This window comes from Anolis sagrei, chromosome 13 (assembly GCF_037176765.1).
Source record: "Anolis sagrei isolate rAnoSag1 chromosome 13, rAnoSag1.mat, whole genome shotgun sequence".
NCBI classification, from domain to species: Eukaryota; Metazoa; Chordata; class Lepidosauria; order Squamata; family Dactyloidae; genus Anolis; species Anolis sagrei.
This window is the reverse complement of record NC_090033.1, coordinates 5,238,085-5,259,851: the sequence shown is the minus strand read 5'-3', so window position 1 is coordinate 5,259,851 and position 21,767 is coordinate 5,238,085. Positions and strand designations below refer to the sequence as shown.

At 39.8% G+C, this 21,767-nt stretch overlaps 2 protein-coding genes across 4 annotated transcripts in view; one reads left to right on the top strand and one right to left on the bottom strand.

The window, feature by feature from the left end:
- Positions 1 to 2,558: 2,558 nt before the first annotated feature.
- On the bottom strand, positions 2,559 to 12,500 carry CPTP (ceramide-1-phosphate transfer protein). 3 transcript variants are annotated; one of them, XM_060758970.2, is made up of 3 exons: positions 12,446 to 12,500; positions 7,655 to 7,785; positions 2,559 to 6,018 (listed from the first exon to the last, which is right to left on the bottom strand). In XM_060758970.2, exons 1-3 carry the CDS (start codon positions 12,473 to 12,475, stop codon positions 5,496 to 5,498), a joined length of 684 nt encoding a protein of 227 aa, XP_060614953.2. In that variant the 5' UTR covers positions 12,476 to 12,500; the 3' UTR covers positions 2,559 to 5,495. The 3 variants fall into 3 exon arrangements, with proteins under 3 accessions (XP_060614953.2, XP_060614951.2, XP_067329116.1); XM_060758968.2 differs by having other exon boundaries at positions 12,383 to 12,488; XM_067473015.1 differs by lacking the exon at positions 12,446 to 12,500 and adding an exon at positions 10,668 to 11,145.
- A 98-nt stretch (positions 12,501 to 12,598) lies between these two features.
- Positions 12,599 to 21,767, top strand: part of INTS11 (integrator complex subunit 11) — a 28,367-nt gene continuing 19,198 nt past the window's right edge. Inside the window, exons 1-7 of the mRNA XM_060758971.2 lie at positions 12,599 to 12,684; positions 14,501 to 14,635; positions 14,902 to 14,999; positions 16,810 to 16,883; positions 18,095 to 18,323; positions 18,430 to 18,528; positions 21,339 to 21,373. Coding sequence (XP_060614954.1) covers positions 14,608 to 14,635; positions 14,902 to 14,999; positions 16,810 to 16,883; positions 18,095 to 18,323; positions 18,430 to 18,528; positions 21,339 to 21,373 — 563 coding nt within the window. The 5' untranslated portion in view covers positions 12,599 to 12,684; positions 14,501 to 14,607. The remainder of the gene's footprint in view (positions 12,685 to 14,500; positions 14,636 to 14,901; positions 15,000 to 16,809; positions 16,884 to 18,094; positions 18,324 to 18,429; positions 18,529 to 21,338; positions 21,374 to 21,767) is intronic.

The window sequence follows — 21,767 nt, the reverse complement described above, 5'->3', positions numbered from 1 at the left end:
TAACGGTTAGGGTATTTATTTATTTATTTATTGTGTATTTATATACTGTTTTTATTATTTATTTATTTATCTGTATTTATTATTTATTGTTTATTTATTATTTATTTATTGTGTATTTATATACCGCCTTTCTCACCCTGAGGGGACTCAAGGCGGTTTATAACATACTAATGGCAAAAATTCAATGCCAACATACAGTACTCAAAAGAAATCATATTAACTAATTACTACTATGAACTTAAAATCAACTAAAATCATTAAACATAAGACATAGTACATAAAATTTAAACCTTCAGACGAAGCATGAAATCATCCTAGTATAAACATTAAAATCCCATGATTCAGAAATCGTATACCATAGCATCCAGCTTCCTCTCTCCCGTGGGACTCAGTGAGAGTATCTGCCTGTGTCGTATGTGAACGTGTGGTTGATTGATAGCACCTGGGTAATGACTGTGAATGTCATGATGCAATATCTAAGGGAACGTGGTAATGGTTGAGTCATAACCACGTGAAAGTTATTGCAAAGGGGTTGCATCAGCCAGCATCCCTTACTGATGACTTATATAAGAAGAAAGAATCCATCTTCCTCTCTCCTGTGTGACTCAGTGTGAGTATCTGCCTATGTTGTATGTGACGTTCTGTTGACTCTGATTATTGGCAAGTACAAGGAATGATGTGCTGGTACGAAACGCTCCCTTTCGTTCTTTGATCGTTTGCATGTGCTTGTTCTGGCCATGAATTTTGCAGTTGGATGGTTCCTGCTAGGCTGCAGTCATGGGGCTAGCCACCTGTCTATCATCGTTAAGTTTTAGTTCCGTCCTTTTTTCCAGGTTCAGGAGGGAAAGGAAACCATTTTACTTCAGTCTTACAGTTGGAAGCTCAGCTACAGGACGTGAAAGTTTTCTACCTGTAGAGAAGCTTCATTTCTTACCAAGTCCAGGGGAAAACAGTCCCAAAAGCTCTGGCTGGGGAATTTACAGCCTCACAGCTTTAAGAACAGTCTCTAAAGAAAAGCTTTTAAGAGAAACAGCTTTACAGCACAACCCTTGTTGGGGTTAAATAGTCAATAAATTTTATGGCATTTAACATTTGATGACCAATGTCAATTTCTTTTAGGGCATGTACTAAAAAGTCCCAATTCGTATTGTCGAAGGCCTTCTCGGCGTCAAGAAAGAGGAGGCCCACTTCTATCTGTCGGTTTTTTCCATAATATTCCACAATATCTAAGATTACTCTTATATTGTCTCTCATCTGCCGATTTGGGAGAAATCCCCTCTGATCTTCCTTAGTCCTTTCTTCTAACAAAACCTTTCTGCCAGAATACTTGCGAAGATCTTATAGTCGCAGTTTAATAGAGAGATTGATTGGTAATTTTTTAGGCTTGTGGGATCCGTATTTTCTTTATAAATCAATGTTATATATGCCTCCTGGCAGGTCTCTGACATTCCTTTGCTTTCCAACACATCGTTCATAGTTTCTTTTAAGTGAATGGATATTTTTTCTTTGAAGGTTTTATAACATAGCGCCGTGAAGCCATCTGGGCCGGGTGCCTTGTTGTTTGCCAGCTTGTTTATAGCTCCTATATCTTCCTCTGTTTTTATTGGAGTGTTTAGGAATTCTCTTTCCACGTCAGAAATTTTCGACAGCTTTTGGGCTGAAATATAAACTGAGATATCTTCCTTCCTATGTCTTTCCTTCCTCACTATGTCTTTTTGGTTAGGGAAACAGACCTACAGCTTACGTGGGAAAAATCCTAAGGACTCCAGCTGGAAATTCTTCAGAGGCTTGGCTGGTAGGTCTACTTGGGTACCCAAGAAGCAATTTGGAGCCGGGAGTAGGGCCCACACCAGCATAGCCTAGAAAGCAGATTGCCCAGGGAGGGGTCAAAAAGGGTTTTCCTCATAAAGGAAAGAAACAGTTCTCCAAGCAAGTTGCCTGTCCATTGCAGACAAGTTAAGAAGCATTTGTTTGATTTGTTGAAGATCTACGATTGTTTGTTGAAGACCTAAGCAATAATAAAGAACTTCAACAAACAATCTTAGATCTTCAACAAATCAAACACATGCTTCTTAACTTGTCTACAACGGACAGGCAACTTGCTTGGAGAACTGTTTCTTTCCTTTACAAGGAAAACCCTTTTTGTCCCCTCCCTGGGCAATATGCTTTCTAGGCTATGCTGGTGTGGGCCCTACTCCCGGCTCCAAGACCTAAGCAATAATAAAGAACTTTGTTAAACTTTTAAGCTTCTAAAGATTTTGTATAGGAACACCCATAGGGCCTCTCATCCGAGGCACCCCGGCTTCCTGCTGGGCACAAAGAGCATGTCCTGTTCAAAAGCCAATTGCTATAGGCCCAGCATGTGACAGCACAAATGACGATCTGCCAGTCCTGACTGTATATTTGTATATACCGTATATACTCGAAGATAAGCCCCTTTTTAAAAGCTTATAATGGAGTCAAGGCTGGGCAGCGGAGCTTGGAGGCCATTGCTTACAATATGTATTTCTCTCTCCTCTTAACCCAAGTTTCTAAAATACAAGATAATGGTACGAATATGCATGACTGAAAACATTTATTTCAATCCAAATGTCGTGAGATAGAAAATCACAGTGCATGCTTCCAACCCATAATATAATTGTGCAAATATTTTTGGCAGCCTGCTTCTACACCACCCGCCACCTTCTTCCCTTCCATACAGCCATTGGTGATTGAAGCTGAATGGTGAAAGACGACAAACAAAGACACAACAGACAACACATGGTTTTGATTTGGTCCTGAAACTGGCCCTAGATTGTCATGATTCTAAAAAATCCGACGTGTGCAATGGAAAGGTTGCAGGAAATACTATTTTTCAAAGATGTGTTCCGACTTTGACGTTTAGCCAATGTTGCTTCCTCCAAGGTTCATTGGCTCCATTTGCATTTCCTTGCAATCCCTGTGATTAATTCGTTGTCCGTCACCCTGAGTTTGGACTGCAACTCCCAGAATCCCCTTGCCAACATGACGAACAACACAAGAGACATTTGGAAACAATTATTCGAGTGTCCAGCATACCAAACATGATAAGAGCTTTGTCCCCGCCACGCTGTGGATGTGGATTATGCCACTGATTTGGTGTCACAGAGTCATGACAATATACAACGTCCCACAACACGTCTCTGCCTTTCCCTTTAAGGCTTTGTGTAAGTTGCAGAACAGTGCTCCAAGCAGTCAAAAGGGAAGAATGGATGGATGGATGGAAGGAAGGAAAGAAGGAAGGAAGGGAAAGACAAAGGAAAAAGTGAAGGAGTGAAGAAAGGGAGGAAGAGGAGGATGGAAAGAAGGAAGGGAAGGGTAAAGGAAAGGGAGAAGGAAGGAAAGACAAAGGGGAAGGAAGGATGAAAGGATGGAAGGGAAGGGAGGAAGGAAGGAAGGAAGTGAAAGAGAAGGAGAAAAGAAAGAGAGGAAGAGAAGGATAGAAAGAAGGATGAAAGGATGGAAGGGAAGGATGGAAGGAAGGGAAAGACAAAGGAAAAAGTGAAGGAGTGAAGAAAGGGAGGAAGAGGGGGATGGAAACAAGGAAGGGAAGGGTAAAGGAAAGGGAGAAGGAAGGAAAGACAAAGGGGAAGGAAGGAAGGATGAGAGGGTGGAATGGAAGGAAGGGTGGAAGGAAGGGAAAGACAAAGGGAAAGAGAAGGAGGAAAGAAAGGGAGGAAGAGAATGATGGAAAGAAGGAAGGGAAGGATAAAAGAGAGAAGGAAAGACAAAAGGGGAGGGAGGATGAAAGGGTGGAAGGGAAGGAAGGAAGGAGGAAAGAAAGGAAGAGAAGGATGGAAAGAAGGAAGGGAAGGATAAAAGAAAGAGAGAAGGAAAGACCAAAGGGAACGAAGGAAGGATGGAAGGGTGAAAGGGAAGGATAGATGGAAGGAAAGAAGGAAGGAACAGAGGGGGAAATGAAGGAAAAAGGGAAGGAGGGAAGAAAGGGAGGAAGAGAAAGATGGAAAGAAGGAAAGGAAAGAGAGAAGGAAGGAAAGACAAAAGGAAAGGAAGGAAGGGAGAGAAGGAGAAAGATGGAGAGAGAGAGAAAACATGGAAGGAAGGACAAAAGGGTGGATGGGAAGGATGGAAGGAGAAGGGGAGGGAGGGAAGGAAAGAGAAGGAAAGACAAAAGGGAGGGAAGGAAGCAAGGGAAGGAGGAAGGAAAGAGAAGGAAGGAAGGGCAAAATGGTGGAAGGGAATGGAGGGAGGGAGGAAGAGAGGGAAGAGAGGGAGGAAAAAGAGAAGGAAGGATAAAAGGATGGAAAGGAATGATAGAAGGAGAAAAAGGGAGGGAAGGAAAGAGAAAGGAAGGAAGGAGAAGATGGGGAGAAAGAAGAGGGCCTGAGAAAAGAGCCCAAGGGGCCACATCAGGCCACTGGGCTTGGGTTTGCCTATTCCTCCTCTAGATCCTAACCACACAAATAATTTCCCCAGCATACAAAGATATAGTAAAGTTCTGATTATTTGGGTGGGAAATCTTTAGATATTTAACTCCCAGAAGCCGTGCCAGCATGGGAGTCAATAGATCGAAAGCCTGCCATGCGTGGATTACCGAAATGGCCTGGAGATGTAAACAAATACAGAGATTGTATGTGAGACCTTTCAGCAACAGTGCCCAACTTCCAAATGTTTGGAACGACACTGGAGTCTCGCTTATCCGACATAAACGGATTCTCGTACTGTTTCACATTTTGGTCCCGATCCAAACACACATCTATACACATAATAAAATACAGCAGTCTCGCTTATACGACCTAAATGGGCTGGCAGAATGTCGGATAAACAAAAATATCGGATGATACGGAGTCACCCATCCGACGCGGTGCTCGACACCTAGAGTACTAACAACAGGGACTCAAAGAGTTAAGGCAAGGCAACGCTCCAGGACTAGAGAGGCCCAGACGGAAGTGCCCGGATGCGGAAGAGGAACGTGGAAATCACAGAGGGAAGGAGGGAGGATGCTTCCGCTTCCGGTCCTGCCTCTTTTCCCCCTTTCCTCTATCCTCCTCTTCCTCGTCTTGCCTTTTTCACTTATTGGGAATTGGGAGAGAGTTGGGGAGCACTCCTTTAACTGAAGGGGAAATGCTGGAGGAAAAAGAGCGTCGGATAAGACAGAATGTCGGATAAGCGAAGGTCGGATAAGCGAGACTCTATTGTACTACAACTCCCAAGCCTCCAGACCAAATGTTTGCTTGGAGGATGTTCAAAGCAAGGTTGGGAGAGAACGGTCCTAAAGCCAACTGTAAGTGCAAGGTTTGTTTTTATAAGAAAATGCCCTCTGATCAGAACAGTCTTCTCCGATCTGCTGCCTTTGGGATGTTTTGGACTATCAACCCCATCCTTCCTGATCGCTTGCCGTATTATACTGGCAGGGGCTGATGGGAGGTGAAGTCGAAAACATAAGAAGGGGACAAGGCTGATTTCACAGCAATGGGATTTCTGATTTCGAGCCGAGGTGGATGTGGAAGGGTGCTTCATGGGAGGTCAAGAAGATTGTGTTGGGCATAGAGCGCTTGCGTGACGTCGTAGACCTTGCAGATGCTGGGCAAGGCCTCTCCCAGCATCTCCACCGTCTCCTCGTGGGTGCCCACCTTCATGTTCTCCAGGAAGGCATCCCGGGTGGGCAAGGTGTAGAAGGCCAAGATGGTGGCCTTGCGGATGATCCACGGGTGGTAGTTCGCCAAGGAGGCGTTGTAGGCGTCCGCGCACAGCACCGACGTCCGGGAGTCCGAGTCGCTGGTCCGCAAGCCCTCCAAGAAGAGCTGCAGCCAGCGCAGCGCCCGGTGGAGGCGCAGGATGGTCCGGCAGCCGGACGTAGGGTGGTCTCCGGGCTTCTTCAAGTCCACCAGGTCATTGGAGACCTCATAATTCACCATGGATTGAAGGCTTACATAGTTATCCTTCTGGTTGCTACTCCGGAATTCCTCCATGATTTGAATCTTGGTCACAACATCTTTGGAGATGAAGGAGAAGATCGAGCCCATGGTGTTCAGAAACCTACAGTGGGAAAACATACATTGAGAATCAAGAGTTGGAAGAGATCACAAGGGCCATCCTCTGCCTTGAAGGAAGACGCGATCAAAGTACTCCTGACAGATTACCATACTGCCTCTGCCTAAAAACCTCCAGAGAAGGAGTGCAAGAATGAACAACAACAATAACAAACAAGATACTGCCCGCCACCCACGTGAAGGGAGAATTTATCCTAGATTGTATGTGTTTCCTCCACTACAGACATCCCAGTGTTTCTTACTCTGGGATGTGGAATTTGCATGAAGCTCGTTCACTGCTTCTCCCTTTACCCTTCAACCTGGAGCTTCCTCTCATCTTGAAGAGGCAGATCTTCCAGACTTTATACTTCCTTCTTTGCTTCCACACTGGGCTTCTTTCTTATGCAGATAAACAGCTTTGCCCTCACAGAGCCTCTTCTCACACCAAAGTTACACAGAAGCTTCACACAGTAGCCTTTTAAAAAGCAATCATCACACTGGAGCTTCCCACACGAGGCCTTCAATCTGGGGCTTCTCTCACCAAAACGTCTCACATCAGGCCTACTCATACCAAGGCTTACTAACACTGAGGCCTTTCTCCCACTGAGGGCTCTATCAGACTAAGGCCTATCTCCCACTGAGGCCTTCTCACAATGAGAGGTCTCTCAGACTGAGGCCTTCTCCCACTGAGGGCTCTCTCAGACTGAGGCATTTCTCCCACTGAGGCTTTCTCACACTAAGAGCAATCTCAGACTGAGGTCTTTCTCCCACTGAGGACTTCTCACACTGAGGGCTCTCTCAGTCTGAGGCCTTTCTCCCACTGAGGCAAACTAACACTGAGGCCTACAGCTAACAGCCCTCACACACTGGAGCTTCACACATGATGGCCTTCAGCCTGAGGCTTCTTCTCACTGACGCTACTCACACAAGGCCTTCATAGTGAGGCCTTCTAACATACTGCAGGCTACCTCACTTGACACTGAGACCTTTCTCCCACTGAGGCCTTCTCACACTAAAAGCTCTCTCAGTCTGAGGCCTTTCTCCCACTGAGGCAAACTAACATTGAGGCCTACAGCTAGCAGCCCTCACACACTGGAGCTTCACACATGATGGCCTTCAACCTGAGGCTTCTTCTCACCGACGTTTCTCACACAAGGCCCTCACATTGAGGCCTACCTCACCTGAGACCTTTCTCTTACTGAGGCTTTCTCACACTGCTGGCTCTCTCAGACTGATGCCTCTTTAACACTGGGGTGAACTAACACTGAGGCCTACCTCACACTGAGGTCTTTCTCAGACTGCCGCCTTTCTCACACTGGGGCGAACTAACACTGAGGCCTACCTCACACTGAGGCCTTTCTCAGACTGCCCCCTCTCTCACTCTGGGGTGAACTAACACTGAGGCCTACCTCACACTGAGGCCTTTCTCCCACTGAGGCTTTCTCACACTGATGGCTCTCTCAGACTGACACCTTTTTCATATTGAGGCGAACTAACACTGAGGCCTACTAAGCTACAGGCACACCTAGATCGATTCACGCATGTTTTGGACTGCAGTTCAAGCAGAAATCCCACCCTTGCATGCGCTACAGAGGATAGAAAGGAATCTAATTCTGACCACCAACTGTGCCTCCTAGTCTTACCTCACGAGGCCTTTCCAGCCTTCTAAGTACGGATCCAGAAGGATCTCTTGATTGTCCGTTAGGCATTTCTTAAAAGTGACCAGCACTTCCTTCAGGCCGTGCCCATCATCCCCAGTAGCCATGGCAGAGCTCTGAAAACGGGTAGCAAAAGAAGACAGGCTGATCGTAAACAATGGTAAACAATAATAGAAATGGCTTTACACAATGTCAATTTCACATCCTCCAACTCTCTCCATTGGGTCTGCTTTCCCAGTTTCCCTGATGCTTATCAAATGTCCCAGTTTCTCCGCTCTCCTCCCGCTTTGCCCTCAACTTATGTCGCTTCAAACTGAATTCAAAGGGCAAAAGTTGCTGGCAGTTCTTACATAAATAATAAGCAAATGGTGCAAAGCAATACCAAGGTGGTTAATAATTAATAATGTTAATGAATACGTTATCTAATTGCAAGGATATTTGGACTCTCTGCCCATCTCCCATGTTATGCTCAGTCATTTGGACTTGAAAATTATTATTATTATTATTTTACTGACACAAAAACACAGTATGTCACAGCAACCGAGATCTATATGCTGGATTTCGTATCACAAAATCACAAGTCGAACACTTCCCAAGCGTATTATTATTATTATTATTATTATTATTATTTATACCCTGCTTTATCTCTCCTGAAGGAGACTAATTTCTTTGGCAGGAGACGGCTAGTATAATAATAATAGACTACTATTATATGGATATAAATAACCACAATGACAATAACACCTCTATTATTATATTAATGTTATGATACACAAGTGTTATGTGTTATGATACACAAATATATACACACACAAAACACATATACACAGAGTGGGCCACAGCAACGCATGGCAGGGGACGGCTAGTATAAATAATATTAATATTAATACTAATAATAATAGACTATTATTATATGGATATAAATAACCACAATGTCAATAGCACCTCTATTATTATATTAATAATACCTTAAGTATTATGATACACAAATATATACACACACAAATATATACACAGCAACGCATGGCAGGGGACGGCTAGTATAAATAATAATAATAATAATAATAATAATAATAATAATAATAGATTACTATTATATGGATATAAATAACCATAATTCCATTAACACCTCTATTATTATATTAATAATACCTTAAGTATTATGATACACAAATATATACACACACAAATATATATACAGCAACACATGACAGGCGATGGCTAGTATAATAAATAATAATAAAAAATAGACTACTATTATATGGATATAAATAACCACAATTTCAATAACACCTGTATTATTATATTAATAATATCTTGATACCTATTATATTAATAATATCTTATTATATTAATAATCCTCAATGTGGCATAGAAATTACAGAACTCTGATGCCAATCCTTATAACTCTACTACATAGATATGAATTAATAATGCTTTGGCTAGTATGACATGGATGTAAATAAATAATCGTAATACTTATAAAAATTACACGGATATAAAAACAACAACCTTAGTAATACTTCGACTGTTTCTATATGGACATACATAAGCAAAGACAATATTAATACTAGCAATAACAATATTAATAAGACATGGATATAAACATAATCATAATATTAGTAATACATCTATTGTGTTGTTGAAGGCTTTCATGGCCGGAATCACTGGGTTGCTGTGAGTTTTCTGGACTGTCTGGCCATGTTCCAGAAGCATTTTCTCCTGATGTTTTGCCCACATCTATGGCAGGCATCCTCAGAGGTTGTGAGGTCTGCTGACAATGTCAACAGAAAGGAGGAAACCATGAAAATGAACAAAATCTGGCACCCGGTGTACAAAAACTCTAATTAAATAAAGAGCAACACTCCAAAACTGGGGAACTCCAGACAAGAAACAATCAGGGACAGCTAATCACCTTTCAAAAAAAGGTAGCAAGCAGCCAGGCTTTGAAGCTGCAGGGCCATTCAGTGCAAATCAAGGTGGCCCATTGCAACATTCTCACTTGCCTCCAACAGACAAGAGTTCTTTCTCCCACCCTGGACATTAATCCACAGATATGTAAACTTCACTTGCCCAGTTTCCAACAGACATCACAACCTGTGAGGATACAATGCATTCCCCCAGGTAGAAAGCAGCCAGGCTTTGAAGCTGCAGGGCCATTCAGTGCTAATCAAAGTGGCCAATTGCAACATTAAGCACTTGCCTCCAACAGACAAGAATTCTTTCTCCCACCCTGGACATTATTCCACAGATATATAAACTTCACTTGCCTAGTTTCCAACAGACCTCACAACCTCTGTGGATGCCTGCCATAGATGTGGGCGAAACGTCAGGAGAGAGTGCTTCCGGAACACGGCCAAACAGCCTGAAAAACTCACAGCAACCTAATACTTCTATTATTAGGAAGACATAAAATAATCATAATCATAATAATACCTCTATTATTATCACACGACTATAAAGTAGTGTTTTGCTGAAACGACAAACAACGATTTTAGGATAAATGCTGGTTCGGCTTCCAGAATCCTTAGAAAGCTATACAGGTCAGTTTGTTTTTCTCACCCCTCTTCTGTTTCTCCAGCTCGGGCGCCATTCCCACTCTCATATAAATATAAATAATTATAATAATGCCTCTTATTATAATGATATAATTATAACAATGCCTTGATTATTATTATATGGATATCCATAAATAATCACAATTTTAATAATACCTCAATTACATGGATATAAAAATAACCATGATATAATAATAATAATAATAATAATAATAGAGATATCATGGATTTAAACCCAGAAGTCATTGATTTTTATAGTTTTAAATTGTTTTTTTATATGAATTTTATTATGTGGTTTAACCTGTTTTAAACGATGTATTTATGTGTGTTTGGCATCTAATTGTTGCCAGTCTGTATGCCACCCTGTGTCACCTCTGGACTGAAACGGGCGGGATAAAAGTGGGGTAAATAATACCTTGACTATTTCTATATGGACATACGTAAATAAATGATCCTGGAAGACGATTCTACTCGTCCAACGAAGGATTGCCTAAGTATGTAAATAAAGTCAATATTAAAAATAACTCTATTATATGGATAGAAGAAATAATGACAAATATAGATTAATATTAATACCTTGACTATTATGGTACACAAATATATACACACACAAAACACATATACAAAGAGTGGGCCACAGCAACGCATGGCAGGGGACGGCTAGTATAATAAATAATAATAATAGACTACTATTATAGGGATATAAATAACCGCAATTTCAGTAACACCTCTATTATTATAGTAATAATACCTTGACTATTATTATATGGATATGTAATATAATATGGAAGGCCGTGACAGGCTTTGTATTCCTAGGCGCAAAGATGACTGCAGATGCAGACTGTGGCCAGGAAATCAGGAGACGCTTCCTTCTTGGGAGGAGAGCAATGTCCAGTCTCGATAAAATAGTAAAGAGTAGAGACATCAGACTGGCAACCAAGATCCATTGCCTAGTCAAAGCCATGGTCTTCCCTGTAGTCACCTACGGATGTGAGAGCTGGACCAAAGGGAAGGCTGAGTGAAGGAAGATCGATGCTTTTGAACTGTGGTGTTGGAGGAAAGTTCTGAGAGTGCCTTGGACTGCGAGAAGATCCAACCAGTCCATCCTCCAGGAAAGAAAGCCCGACTGCTCATTGGAGGGAAGGAGACTAGAGACAAAGCTGAAGTCCTTTGGCCACATCAGGAGGAGACAGGAAAGCCTAGAGAAGACAATGATGCTGGGGAAAGTGGAAGGCAAAAGGAAGAGGGGCCGACCAAGGGCAAGATGGATGGATGGCATCCTTGAAGTGACTGGACTGACCTTGAAGGAGCTGGGGGTGGTGATGGCCGACAGGGAGCTCTGGCGTGGGTTGGTCCATGAGGTCACGAAGAGTCGGAGACGACTGAACGAATGAACAACAACAACAACAACAACATAATAATAATAATAATAAATGATCACAGCTTTAATGATACCTTGACTATTATTAAGTGTATATTAATAAATACCCAAAATATCAATATTTCTACTATATTTATGTGAAATAATAATAATATTAATAATACCTGTAATAATAGGTATATAATAATAATATAATAAGCACAAATTTAATGATACCTTGACTATTATTAAGTGTATATTAATAAATACCCAAAATATCAATATAATAATACTAAAAAATATAATGATACGTATATAATAAAATAAAATAAATAATAGGTATATAATAATAACTTTAATAATACCTTGACTATTATTAAGTGTATATTAATAAATACCCAATAAATCAATATAGTAATAATAATAGGTATATAATAATAATATAAATGATCACAACTTTAATGATACCTTTGACTATAATTAATAAATACCCCAAAACATCAATAATATCTGTACTATACTTATGTAAAAATAATAATATTATTAATAATACCTGTAATAATAGGTATATTATAAAATAAATAATAAGTATATAGTAATAATATAAATGACCATAACTTTAATGATACCTTTGACTATTATTAATAAATCCCCAAAATATCAATAATTTATTTAGAAATAATAATAATATTAATAATACCTTGACTATTATTACATGGATCTAAATAAATAACCACAGTATCAACCATACATCTTCTATAGGGATAGAAATAAGCATAATTATGTTATGAATACCTGTATTTGGAGTGATATTCAGGTTCTGCCTGGAATGGCCAAGAGAAGGAGCCAAAGACTCACCTGAAGCCAAGGCTTCCTGCTTCCTGACATCAAGGCAGACTTCGGCCCCGCCCACTTCTCCCCTCTCCGCCAATCATCGACGCCTTTCTCAGCCGCGCCGGCCAATCGGTGCTCGGAAGGCTACTTCCGGGTTCTGAGCAAGTGGGGTGGGCGGGAGTGCGCACGCGCGGAGTCCTGAGGTGGTGTGAACTGCGCATGCGCCTCCTCGAGGGGGACGGCAACATGGCGCCGGGAAGCAGGTGAGGAGGGCGGTTGCTATGGAAACGGGGCCTAGGTGGCCCATTTGTGAACTCCTTTCATTGTTGTGGCGTCTTTTTCCCCCTCAGGGAGACATCAAGGGGACAGGAAAATGCATTAATACATTAAGTTAACTGGAACTCTGAAGCAACTGGGACAGAAATGGAAGAAATATTGTATCTATGAATCTAAAAGTGCAATGCATGCCTGTTGGTTTGAGCCCCAAATACTCCTCTATAGTTTCATGAAGGAAAGGTAAGAGGGAAGGATAGAAGGGAAGAGACAGGAACAAAGGAAAGAAAGGAAAAACACACGAAATAGGAGGAAAGAAAGAAAGGAAGAGGAAGGAAGGAAGGAAGGAAAGGAAAGACTAGGGAGAGGAAGGAAGGAAAAAAAGAAAGGAAAGATGAAGAAGGAAAGAAAAAAGACAAGGAAGGCAAGGTTATTTTTCCTTGACAAGATTAGAGAAGAAAGGAAAGACACAAGGATGAGAAGGAAGGAATGAAAGGAAAGACACGAGGAAGAGAGGGAAGGAACGAAATGAAAAACAAGAAATAGAAGGAAGGAAAGAAAAGAAAGAGAAAGGAAGAGGAAGGAAGGGAAGACAAAGGAGAGGAAGGAAAGAAACAGGAAGGACACAAGTAAGAGAAAGAAAGGAAAGGAAGCAAGGAAAGACACAAGGAAGATAAAGGAAGGAAAGACACAGGAAAAAGGTGAGAAAGAAAAAAGACACAAGGAAAAGACGGAAGGAAAGACAGAAAGGAAAGATGAAGAAGGAAAGAAGAAAAGATGAGGAAGTCAAGGTTATTTTTCCGTGACAAGATTAGAGAGGAAAGGGAAGACAAAAGGAAGAGAAAGGAAGGAAAGGAAGCAAGGAAAGACACAAGGAAGATGAAGGAAGGAAGAAAAGATACAGGAAAAAGGAGAAAAAGAAAAAAGACATGAAGAGAAGGAAGGAAAGAAATAAAAGATGAAGAAGAAAAGAAGAAAAGACAAGGAAGACAAGGTCATTTTTCCTTGACAAGATTAGAGAAGAAAGGAAAGACACAAGGAAGAGAAAGGAAGGAAAGAAAGGAAAGGAAGCAAGGAAAGACACAAGGAAGAGGAAGGAAAGACACAGGAAAGAGAAGGAGAGAAATAAAAAAGACCCGAGGAAGAGAAGGAAGGAAAGAAATAAAAGATGAAGGAAAGAAGAAAAGACAAGGAAGGCAAGGTTATTTTTCCTTGACAAGATTAGAGAAGAAAGAAAAGACACGAGGACGAGAAGGAAGGAAAGAAACAAAAGACACGAGGACGAGAAGGAAGGGTGGAAATTAAGGAAAGACACAAGGAAGAGAGGGGAGGAAGGAAGGAAAGACAGAAGGAAGATGAAGGAAGGAAAGAAAGACACAGGAAAGAGAAGGAGAAAAACAAAAGACACAAGGAAGAGAAGAAAGGAAAGAAAAAAAGGTGAAGAAGAAAAGACGAGGAAGGCAAGGTTATTTTTCCTTGACAAGATTAGAGAGGAAAGGAAAGACACAAGGAAGAGAAGGAAGGAAAAAAAAAACAAAAGACACGAGGACGAGAAGGAAGGGTGGAAAGAAAGATAAGACACAAGGAAGATGAAGGAAGGAAGGGTGGAAAGACACAGGAAAGAGAAGGAGAGAAAGAAAAAAGACACAAAGAGAAGGAAGGAAAGAAAGAAAAGACGAAGAAGGGTTCATAAAGGGTAAATAAATAAATATGAGAGATTGAGCTGTGGCAGTCCAAGTGGTGCCAAACTGCATTGATTCTACAGTGTAGATTTCACTCTTCTCCTTTTTTTTTGTCTCACTGCAGGACATGTTGAATAATGTTCCGCATCAGACTCTTCAATTGGGTTACCTCTGGAACAGTTTTGTGAGATCCTTGCAGCTAGATATCAGAGGTTTCCTCGCTCTTGAAGCATGCCTGAAATAAAAGTCACTCCTTTAGGTGAGGAACTTGAATATTTGCATGTCCTCGCCATTTCGTACAATGAAAATGTTGACTGTTTCATAGCAGGGCCAGTTCAAAAAAGTGCCTTCTACAAGGGAAGAGGGATGGAGCCCTCCCTCAGCACATTCACACATATATTAATTTTTTGCTTGCTAATTTCAAGGGGGCTTCCTTCTGATGCCTTTGCCGTTTGTAATTCTGCATAGTTACTAAGATGTCAGGAAATCTGTATTAATTAACCTCTTTTCCCTTTGTCTTTTCAGGAGCGGGCCAAGATGTGGGCCGAAGTTGCATCCTTGTGTCCATTGCAGGGAAGAACGTCATGCTGGATTGCGGGATGCACATGGGCTACAATGATGATGTAAGCGCTAGCCAGGGTTACCTTGCGTTTCCTTGTTTGTTCATGAGAACAATTTGGCTTCCTTTTGTTTTAACATCATGGATTCTGACATCGAAGCTCTCAAACAGGTCAATGAAGTTGAAATTCTAGTCTCCCTTTCGTAAACACCTGCTCTTCTGTTTTATATTTGTACTAAAACATATGCATATATTCATATGTGTATGTTTCAAAATGTGCTTTTAAGAAATGTATTTTAGCATAATGATGTATTTTTATTTATTTATTTATTGTATTTACTTTGCTTGTATACCGCAATTTCTCAGCATTGTAGGCGACTCAACGCGGTTTACAACAAGAGCAAATGTCAATCCAACAGCATACAAAATTTAAAAACCATTAACAGCATAATATTTTATGATGTTGTGCCCCACCTTGAGTCATAAAGAGAAGTGGGTAATAAAGGAAATCATGGAGGAGCTGCAGGATGTTCTTGGACAACAATGGCTCCGAAGCTGACCCATTTAAGGTGGATTCAGGTGTCAAACAGGGATGTGTTATTGCCCATATTTTCCATCTTCATCGCTATGATACTCGGTGTGAGAAGGCCTCAGTATGAGAAGGTCTGGTGTAAGAAGCTTTGGTGAGAGGAAGCTCCTGTGTGAAGGCTCCCAAACTGACCCATTTCAGATGGATTCAGGTGTCAAACAGGGATGTGTTATTGCCCTTATTTTCCATCTTCATTGCTATGATACTCGGTGTGAGAAGGCCTCAGTGGGAGAAAGGCCCCAGTATGAGAAGGCCTGGTGTAAGAATCTTTGGTGAGAGGAAGTTCCTGTGTGAAGGCTCCCAAACTGACCCTTTTAAGATGGATTCAGGTGTCAAACAGGGTTGTGTTATTGCCCTTATTTTCCATCTTCATCGCTATGATACTTGGTGTGAGAAGGCCTCAGTGGGAGAAAGGCCTCAGTATGAGAAGGCCTGGTGTAAGAAGCTTTGGTGAGAGAAAGTTCCTGTGTGAAGGCTCTCAAACTGACCCTTTTAAGATGGATTCAGGTGTTAAACAGGGTTGTGTTATTGCCCTTATTTTCCATCTTCATCGCTATGATACTTGGTGTGAGAAGGCCTCAGTGGAAGAAAGGCCTCAGTATGGGAAGGCCTGGTGTAAGAAGCTTTGGTGAGAGGAAGTTCCTGTGTGAGGGTTCCCAAACTGACCCATTTAAGATGGATTCAGGTGTCAAACAGGGGTGTGTTTTTGCCCTTATTTTCCATTTTATTGCTATGATACTCCGTGTAAGGTCTCAGTGTTAGTAGGCCTCAGTATGGGAGGCCTGATGTGAGAAGCTTTGGTGAGAGGAAGCTCCTGTGTGAAGGCTGTTGTGTGTAAAAGCTATTGTGTGAAGCTCCTGTGTAACTTTGGTGTGAGATGTTCTGTGAGAGTGAATCTGTTTATCTCCCAGCGTGGAAGCAAAGAAGAAACTGTAAAGAACTTTGGTAGTGTTATGGTAACCTTGTTATTGTAAATAGTGCAACCATATTATTTTACTACTTTTGGAAGAGATAGCATTGGTCTGTGTGTTTTTGTTCTTTTTATCACTTTTGACTACTTGTGCTGGGTCACGCTCCTGCAAATAAGTTACTCCGATGTGCATTTATGAAGAGGGTCTTTTGTTAGATGTTATCCTTTAAGAGACTGGCTTGACCTTGATGGAGCTGGGGATGGCCATGGCCAACAGGGAGCTCTGGCTTGGGCTGGTCCATGAGATCACGAAGAGTCGGAAGCAACTGAACAAAAAACAAAATTATATTACTATGATTATTATTGTTATTTTAGAGGCGGTTTCCTGATTTCTCATACATCACTCAGAATGGACGGCTGACTGACTTCTTAGACTGCTTAATCATCAGGTATGCACATCTGTTTTGATATTTTGAGTATTGTTGTTTTCTAAGCAACTTTCCATTCAGTTGACTTATCTGCCATTCCCACTCTTGTAAGCTGCAATTCAATATAAGAAGATGCGCCTGCAGCGTAGGAGCCCTCAGTCTGAGGGAGCCCTCAGTGTTAGCAGACCTCAGTGAGAGAGGCCTCAGTATGATAAGTCTCAGTATTATAGGCCTGTTAGAGGTCTCTGTGAAAGAAGGGCCTCAGTGTGTTAGTATGCCTCAGTGTTAGTTCACCTCAGTGGGTGAAAGATGTCAGTCTGAGAGAGCCCTCAATGTGAGAAGGCTTCAGTGGGAGAAAGGCCTCAGTGTTCGTTCACCTTAGTGGGTGAAAGATGTCAGTCTGAGAGAGCCCTCAGTGTGAGAAGGCATCAGTGGGAGAAAGGCCTCAGTGTCCGTTCACCTTAGTGGGTGAAAGGTGTCAGTCTGAGAGAGCCATCAATGTGAGAAGGCTTCAGTGGGAGAAAGGCCTCAGTGTTTGTTCACCTTAGTGGGTGAAAGGTGTCAGTCTGAGAGAGCCCTCAATGTGAGGCTTCAGTGGGAGAAAGGCCTCAGTGTTCGTTCACCTTAGTGGGTGAAAGGTGTCAGTCTGAGAGAGCCATCAATGTGAGAAGGCTTCAGTGGGAGAAAGGCCTCAGTGTTAGTTCACCTTAGTGGGTAAAAGATGTCAGTCTGAGAGAGCCCTCAATGTGAGAAGGCTCCAGTGGGAGAAAGGCCTCAGTGTTAGTTCACATTAGTGGATGAAAGATGTCAGTCTGAGAGAGCCCTCAATGTGAGAAGGCTTCAGTGGGAGAAAGGCCTCAGTGTTAGTAGGCCTCAGTATGAGAATGCCTGGTGTGAGAAACTGGAAGTGAGAGGAAGGCCTCGTTTGTGAAGCGCCAGTGTGATGGCTGCTGTGTAAAAGGCTACTGTGTGAAGCTCCTGTGTAACTTTGATGTGAGAAGTGGCTCTGTGAGAGCGAAGCTGTTTATCTGCATGAGAAAGAAGCCCAACATTGAAGGAAGTATAAAGGACTAGAGTTAGGTCATTCAGTCCAACCACATTCTGCTGTGCAAGAAGGCACAATCCAAGCCATCCTGACAGATGACCATCCAGCCTCAGCTTAAAAACACCCACCACGTTGCAAGACAGCAGTTCTGTCAGGATGTTGCAGTTTGGCTCTTTCTCTTCCCCAGCCATTTCCATCTGGACCACTGTGGCGCCCTCCCGTATTTCAGCGAGATGGTTGGCTACGACGGGCCCATTTACATGACCCACCCAACCAAAGCCATCTGCCCCATCCTCTTGGAGGACTTCCGGAAAATCACGGTGGACAAGAAAGGCGAGACCAACTTCTTCACCTCCCAAATGATTAAAGATTGCATGAAGAAAGTGGTGGCTGTCCATCTTCATCAAACCGTTCAGGTGGGGAACCTTTTATTGTGGGTTCTAGTAAATGATAGATGGTGTTTTGAGCAGTGTTTGTTTTTGTCATTTTTGTTATGCTGCATACATATACTTTTTGTTGCAGGTAGATGATGAGTTGGAGATCAAAGCCTATTACGCCGGGCACGTCCTTGGAGCGGCCATGTTCCAGATTAAAGTTGGCTGTGAGTCCGTGGTTTACACTGTAAGTAACCAGACACTCTCCTCATGGCTCTACATACGCATAAAAAAGATTGTATACTTTTGCTTGGTAATAGAATATTTAATAATCATCCTCAAAACAAGCCACCCTGATTTGAGACCATGTAGTTATCTCATGCACTATGCTAATATAATATAATATATTTTATATACAGATAATATTGATATTACAATGCAGTACAATAATACGATATTATAATTATATTTATGTTACATGTAATATTACTAATAATATTACAGTATAATGCTATAGTACAATATAGTAATATATAATACTAATGTGCTATTCTAATAATATAATATATTGTATTTACAGATAATATTGATAATATTATAATGTAGTACAATATACTACTACTAATAATACAATGTTATAATTATATATTTTATGTTACATGTAATATTGCTAATAATATTACAGTATAATGGTATAGTACAATATAGTAATATATAATAGTAATATTTTGCTATGGTAATAATATATTTTTTATATTTACAGATAATATTGATAATATTATAATGTAGTACAATATAATGCTAATAATACGATATAATTATATATTTTATGTTACATGTAATACTACTAATAATATTACTGTATAATGGTATAGTACGATATAGTAATATATTGTATTTAGAGATAATATTGATAGTATTATAATGTAGTACAATATAATACTACTAATAATATTACAGTATAATGGCATAGTACAATATAGTAATATGTAACAGTAATATTATGCTATGGTAATATAATATATTGTATTTACAGATAATATTGATAATATTATAATGTAGTACAATATAATAATAATAATAATAATAATAATAATAATAATACGATATTATAATTATATATTTTATGTTACATGTAATATTGCTAATAATATTACAGTATAACGGTATAGTACAATATAGTGCTATATAATAGTAATATTGTGCTGTGGTAATAATATAATATATTGTATTTACAGATAATATTGATAATATTATAATGTAGTACAATATAATGCTAATAATAATACAATGTTATAATGATATATTTTATGTTACATGTAATATTACTAATAATATTACAGTATAACGGTATAGTACAATATAGTAATGTATAATATGTACTAATGTTGTGCTATGGTAATAATATAATATATTGTATTTACAAATAATATTGATAATATTATAATGTAGTACAATATAATACTAATAATTCGATATAATTATATGTTTTATGTTACATGTAATATTACTAATAATATTATAGTATATTATTATATTTATAACATTATAATGTAATACAATATAATACTACTAATAATACAATATTATAATTATAATTCTATATTTACAAGTAATATTACTAATAATATTACAATATAATGGTATAGTGCAATATAGTAATAGATAATACTAATACTGTACTATGCTAATAATATAATGTTGTCTGTACATATATGTTGTAAGCCGTTCTGAGTCCCCTTCGGGGTGAGAAAGGCGGCACATAAATGCTGTAAATAAATATATAAATAAATATATAAATAAATAAAGGTATAGTACAATATAGTAATATATAATAGAAATATTGTGCTATGGTAATAATATAATATATTGCATTTACAGATAATATTGATAAAATTATAATGTACAATATAATACTAATAATAATATGATATTATAATTATGTTTATGTTACATGTAATATTACTAATAATATTACAGTATAATGGTATAGTACAACATAGTAATATATAATAGTAATATTGTGCTATGGTAATAATATACTATATTGTATTTACAGATAATATTGATCATATTGTAATGTAGTACAATATAATACTAATAATAATATGATATAATTATATATTTTATGTTACATGTAATATTTCTAATAATAGTACAGTATAATGGTATACTACAATATAGTAATATATAATAGTAATCTTGTGCTATGGTAATAATATAATATATTGTATTTACATATTACTTGTAAGCCGCTCTGAGTCCCCTTCGGAGTGAGAAGGGTGGCATATAAATGTTATAAATTAAATTAAATTAAACCCTTTAAGGCTTTCTTAATAGTTTGTTGTGCTTTAAACCAACACTATTCCAAGTTCCCTTCAGCTATAAATCTTTTAAGTACTTGGCAGTATGATCTATTTATTATTTATTATTTATAGTATTTATATTCCACCCTACTCACCTCGAAGGGGACTCAGGGCGGATTACGATGCACACATACACAGCAAACATTCATACAAAACATACTGACAGATAGAAGTCATTTAGCAGTTTTTCCACTTTGGATCCTGAAGGCTGCTCGATTCCAGCCACTGAGGGGAGCTGTCACTTCATCCACTATGACACCAAGCTTCAGTATTTCCTTCTTGCTCTCCGACATTTTTATGGTGTCATAAATTAACCTTCCCACTTTAAGCAGTCCCTAATTATTCTACTCACAGCACAGCTGTTTTCAAACTGCTTAGGCGAACAGTAAGCTGGGCTATTTAACAGTCGGGAGCTCAACCCCGACTCAGGCTTCGAACTTGCCACCTTTCGGTCGGCAGTGATTGATTGCTGCTAGCAATTAACCAGCAGTGCTACTAATCTGGCTCCTACCTATCAATTTCTACCAATGCATAATATTATTAAGATATAATATTAATACAGTCTAGCAGCATAAACACATCATAAGGTCCTGAATGGGGATATTTTCCCACAAAAGTAAACCCACAACTGTTCTAAATGGAAAAAAAACCCTGAAATGTGAGCCTTTTTTCTTCTTCTTTCTGTCATTAGGGTGACTACAACATGACCCCGGACAGACACTTGGGGTGAGTTTTTAGGCTTCAGTGTATGAAACTGATCATAGCAATCTTGATCTTGTTGTTTGTCAAATAATAATAATTACTTTGGGGGACTAAATGGGTTCTGACAAAGGGCTGCTTTCCCATTACAAGTGAGGTGTGGCACCAGGAACTAATAAGCATAATTATAATACTAATAATAATTACTTTGGAGGACTTTACTCTCTCTCACTGTCCTCCTACAGCGCTGGGGAAGCCGTAATAATGTTTGTGGCCTCCTTCCTTCCTTCCTTCCTTCCTTCCTTCTTTCCTTCCTTCCTTCCTTCCTTCTCTCCCTCTCAGTCTCTTTTTCACTTTCCAGCGGTGCTGGGGGAGCTGTGAGAATGTTCCTTCCTTCTCTCCCTCTCCGTCTCTGTCTCCA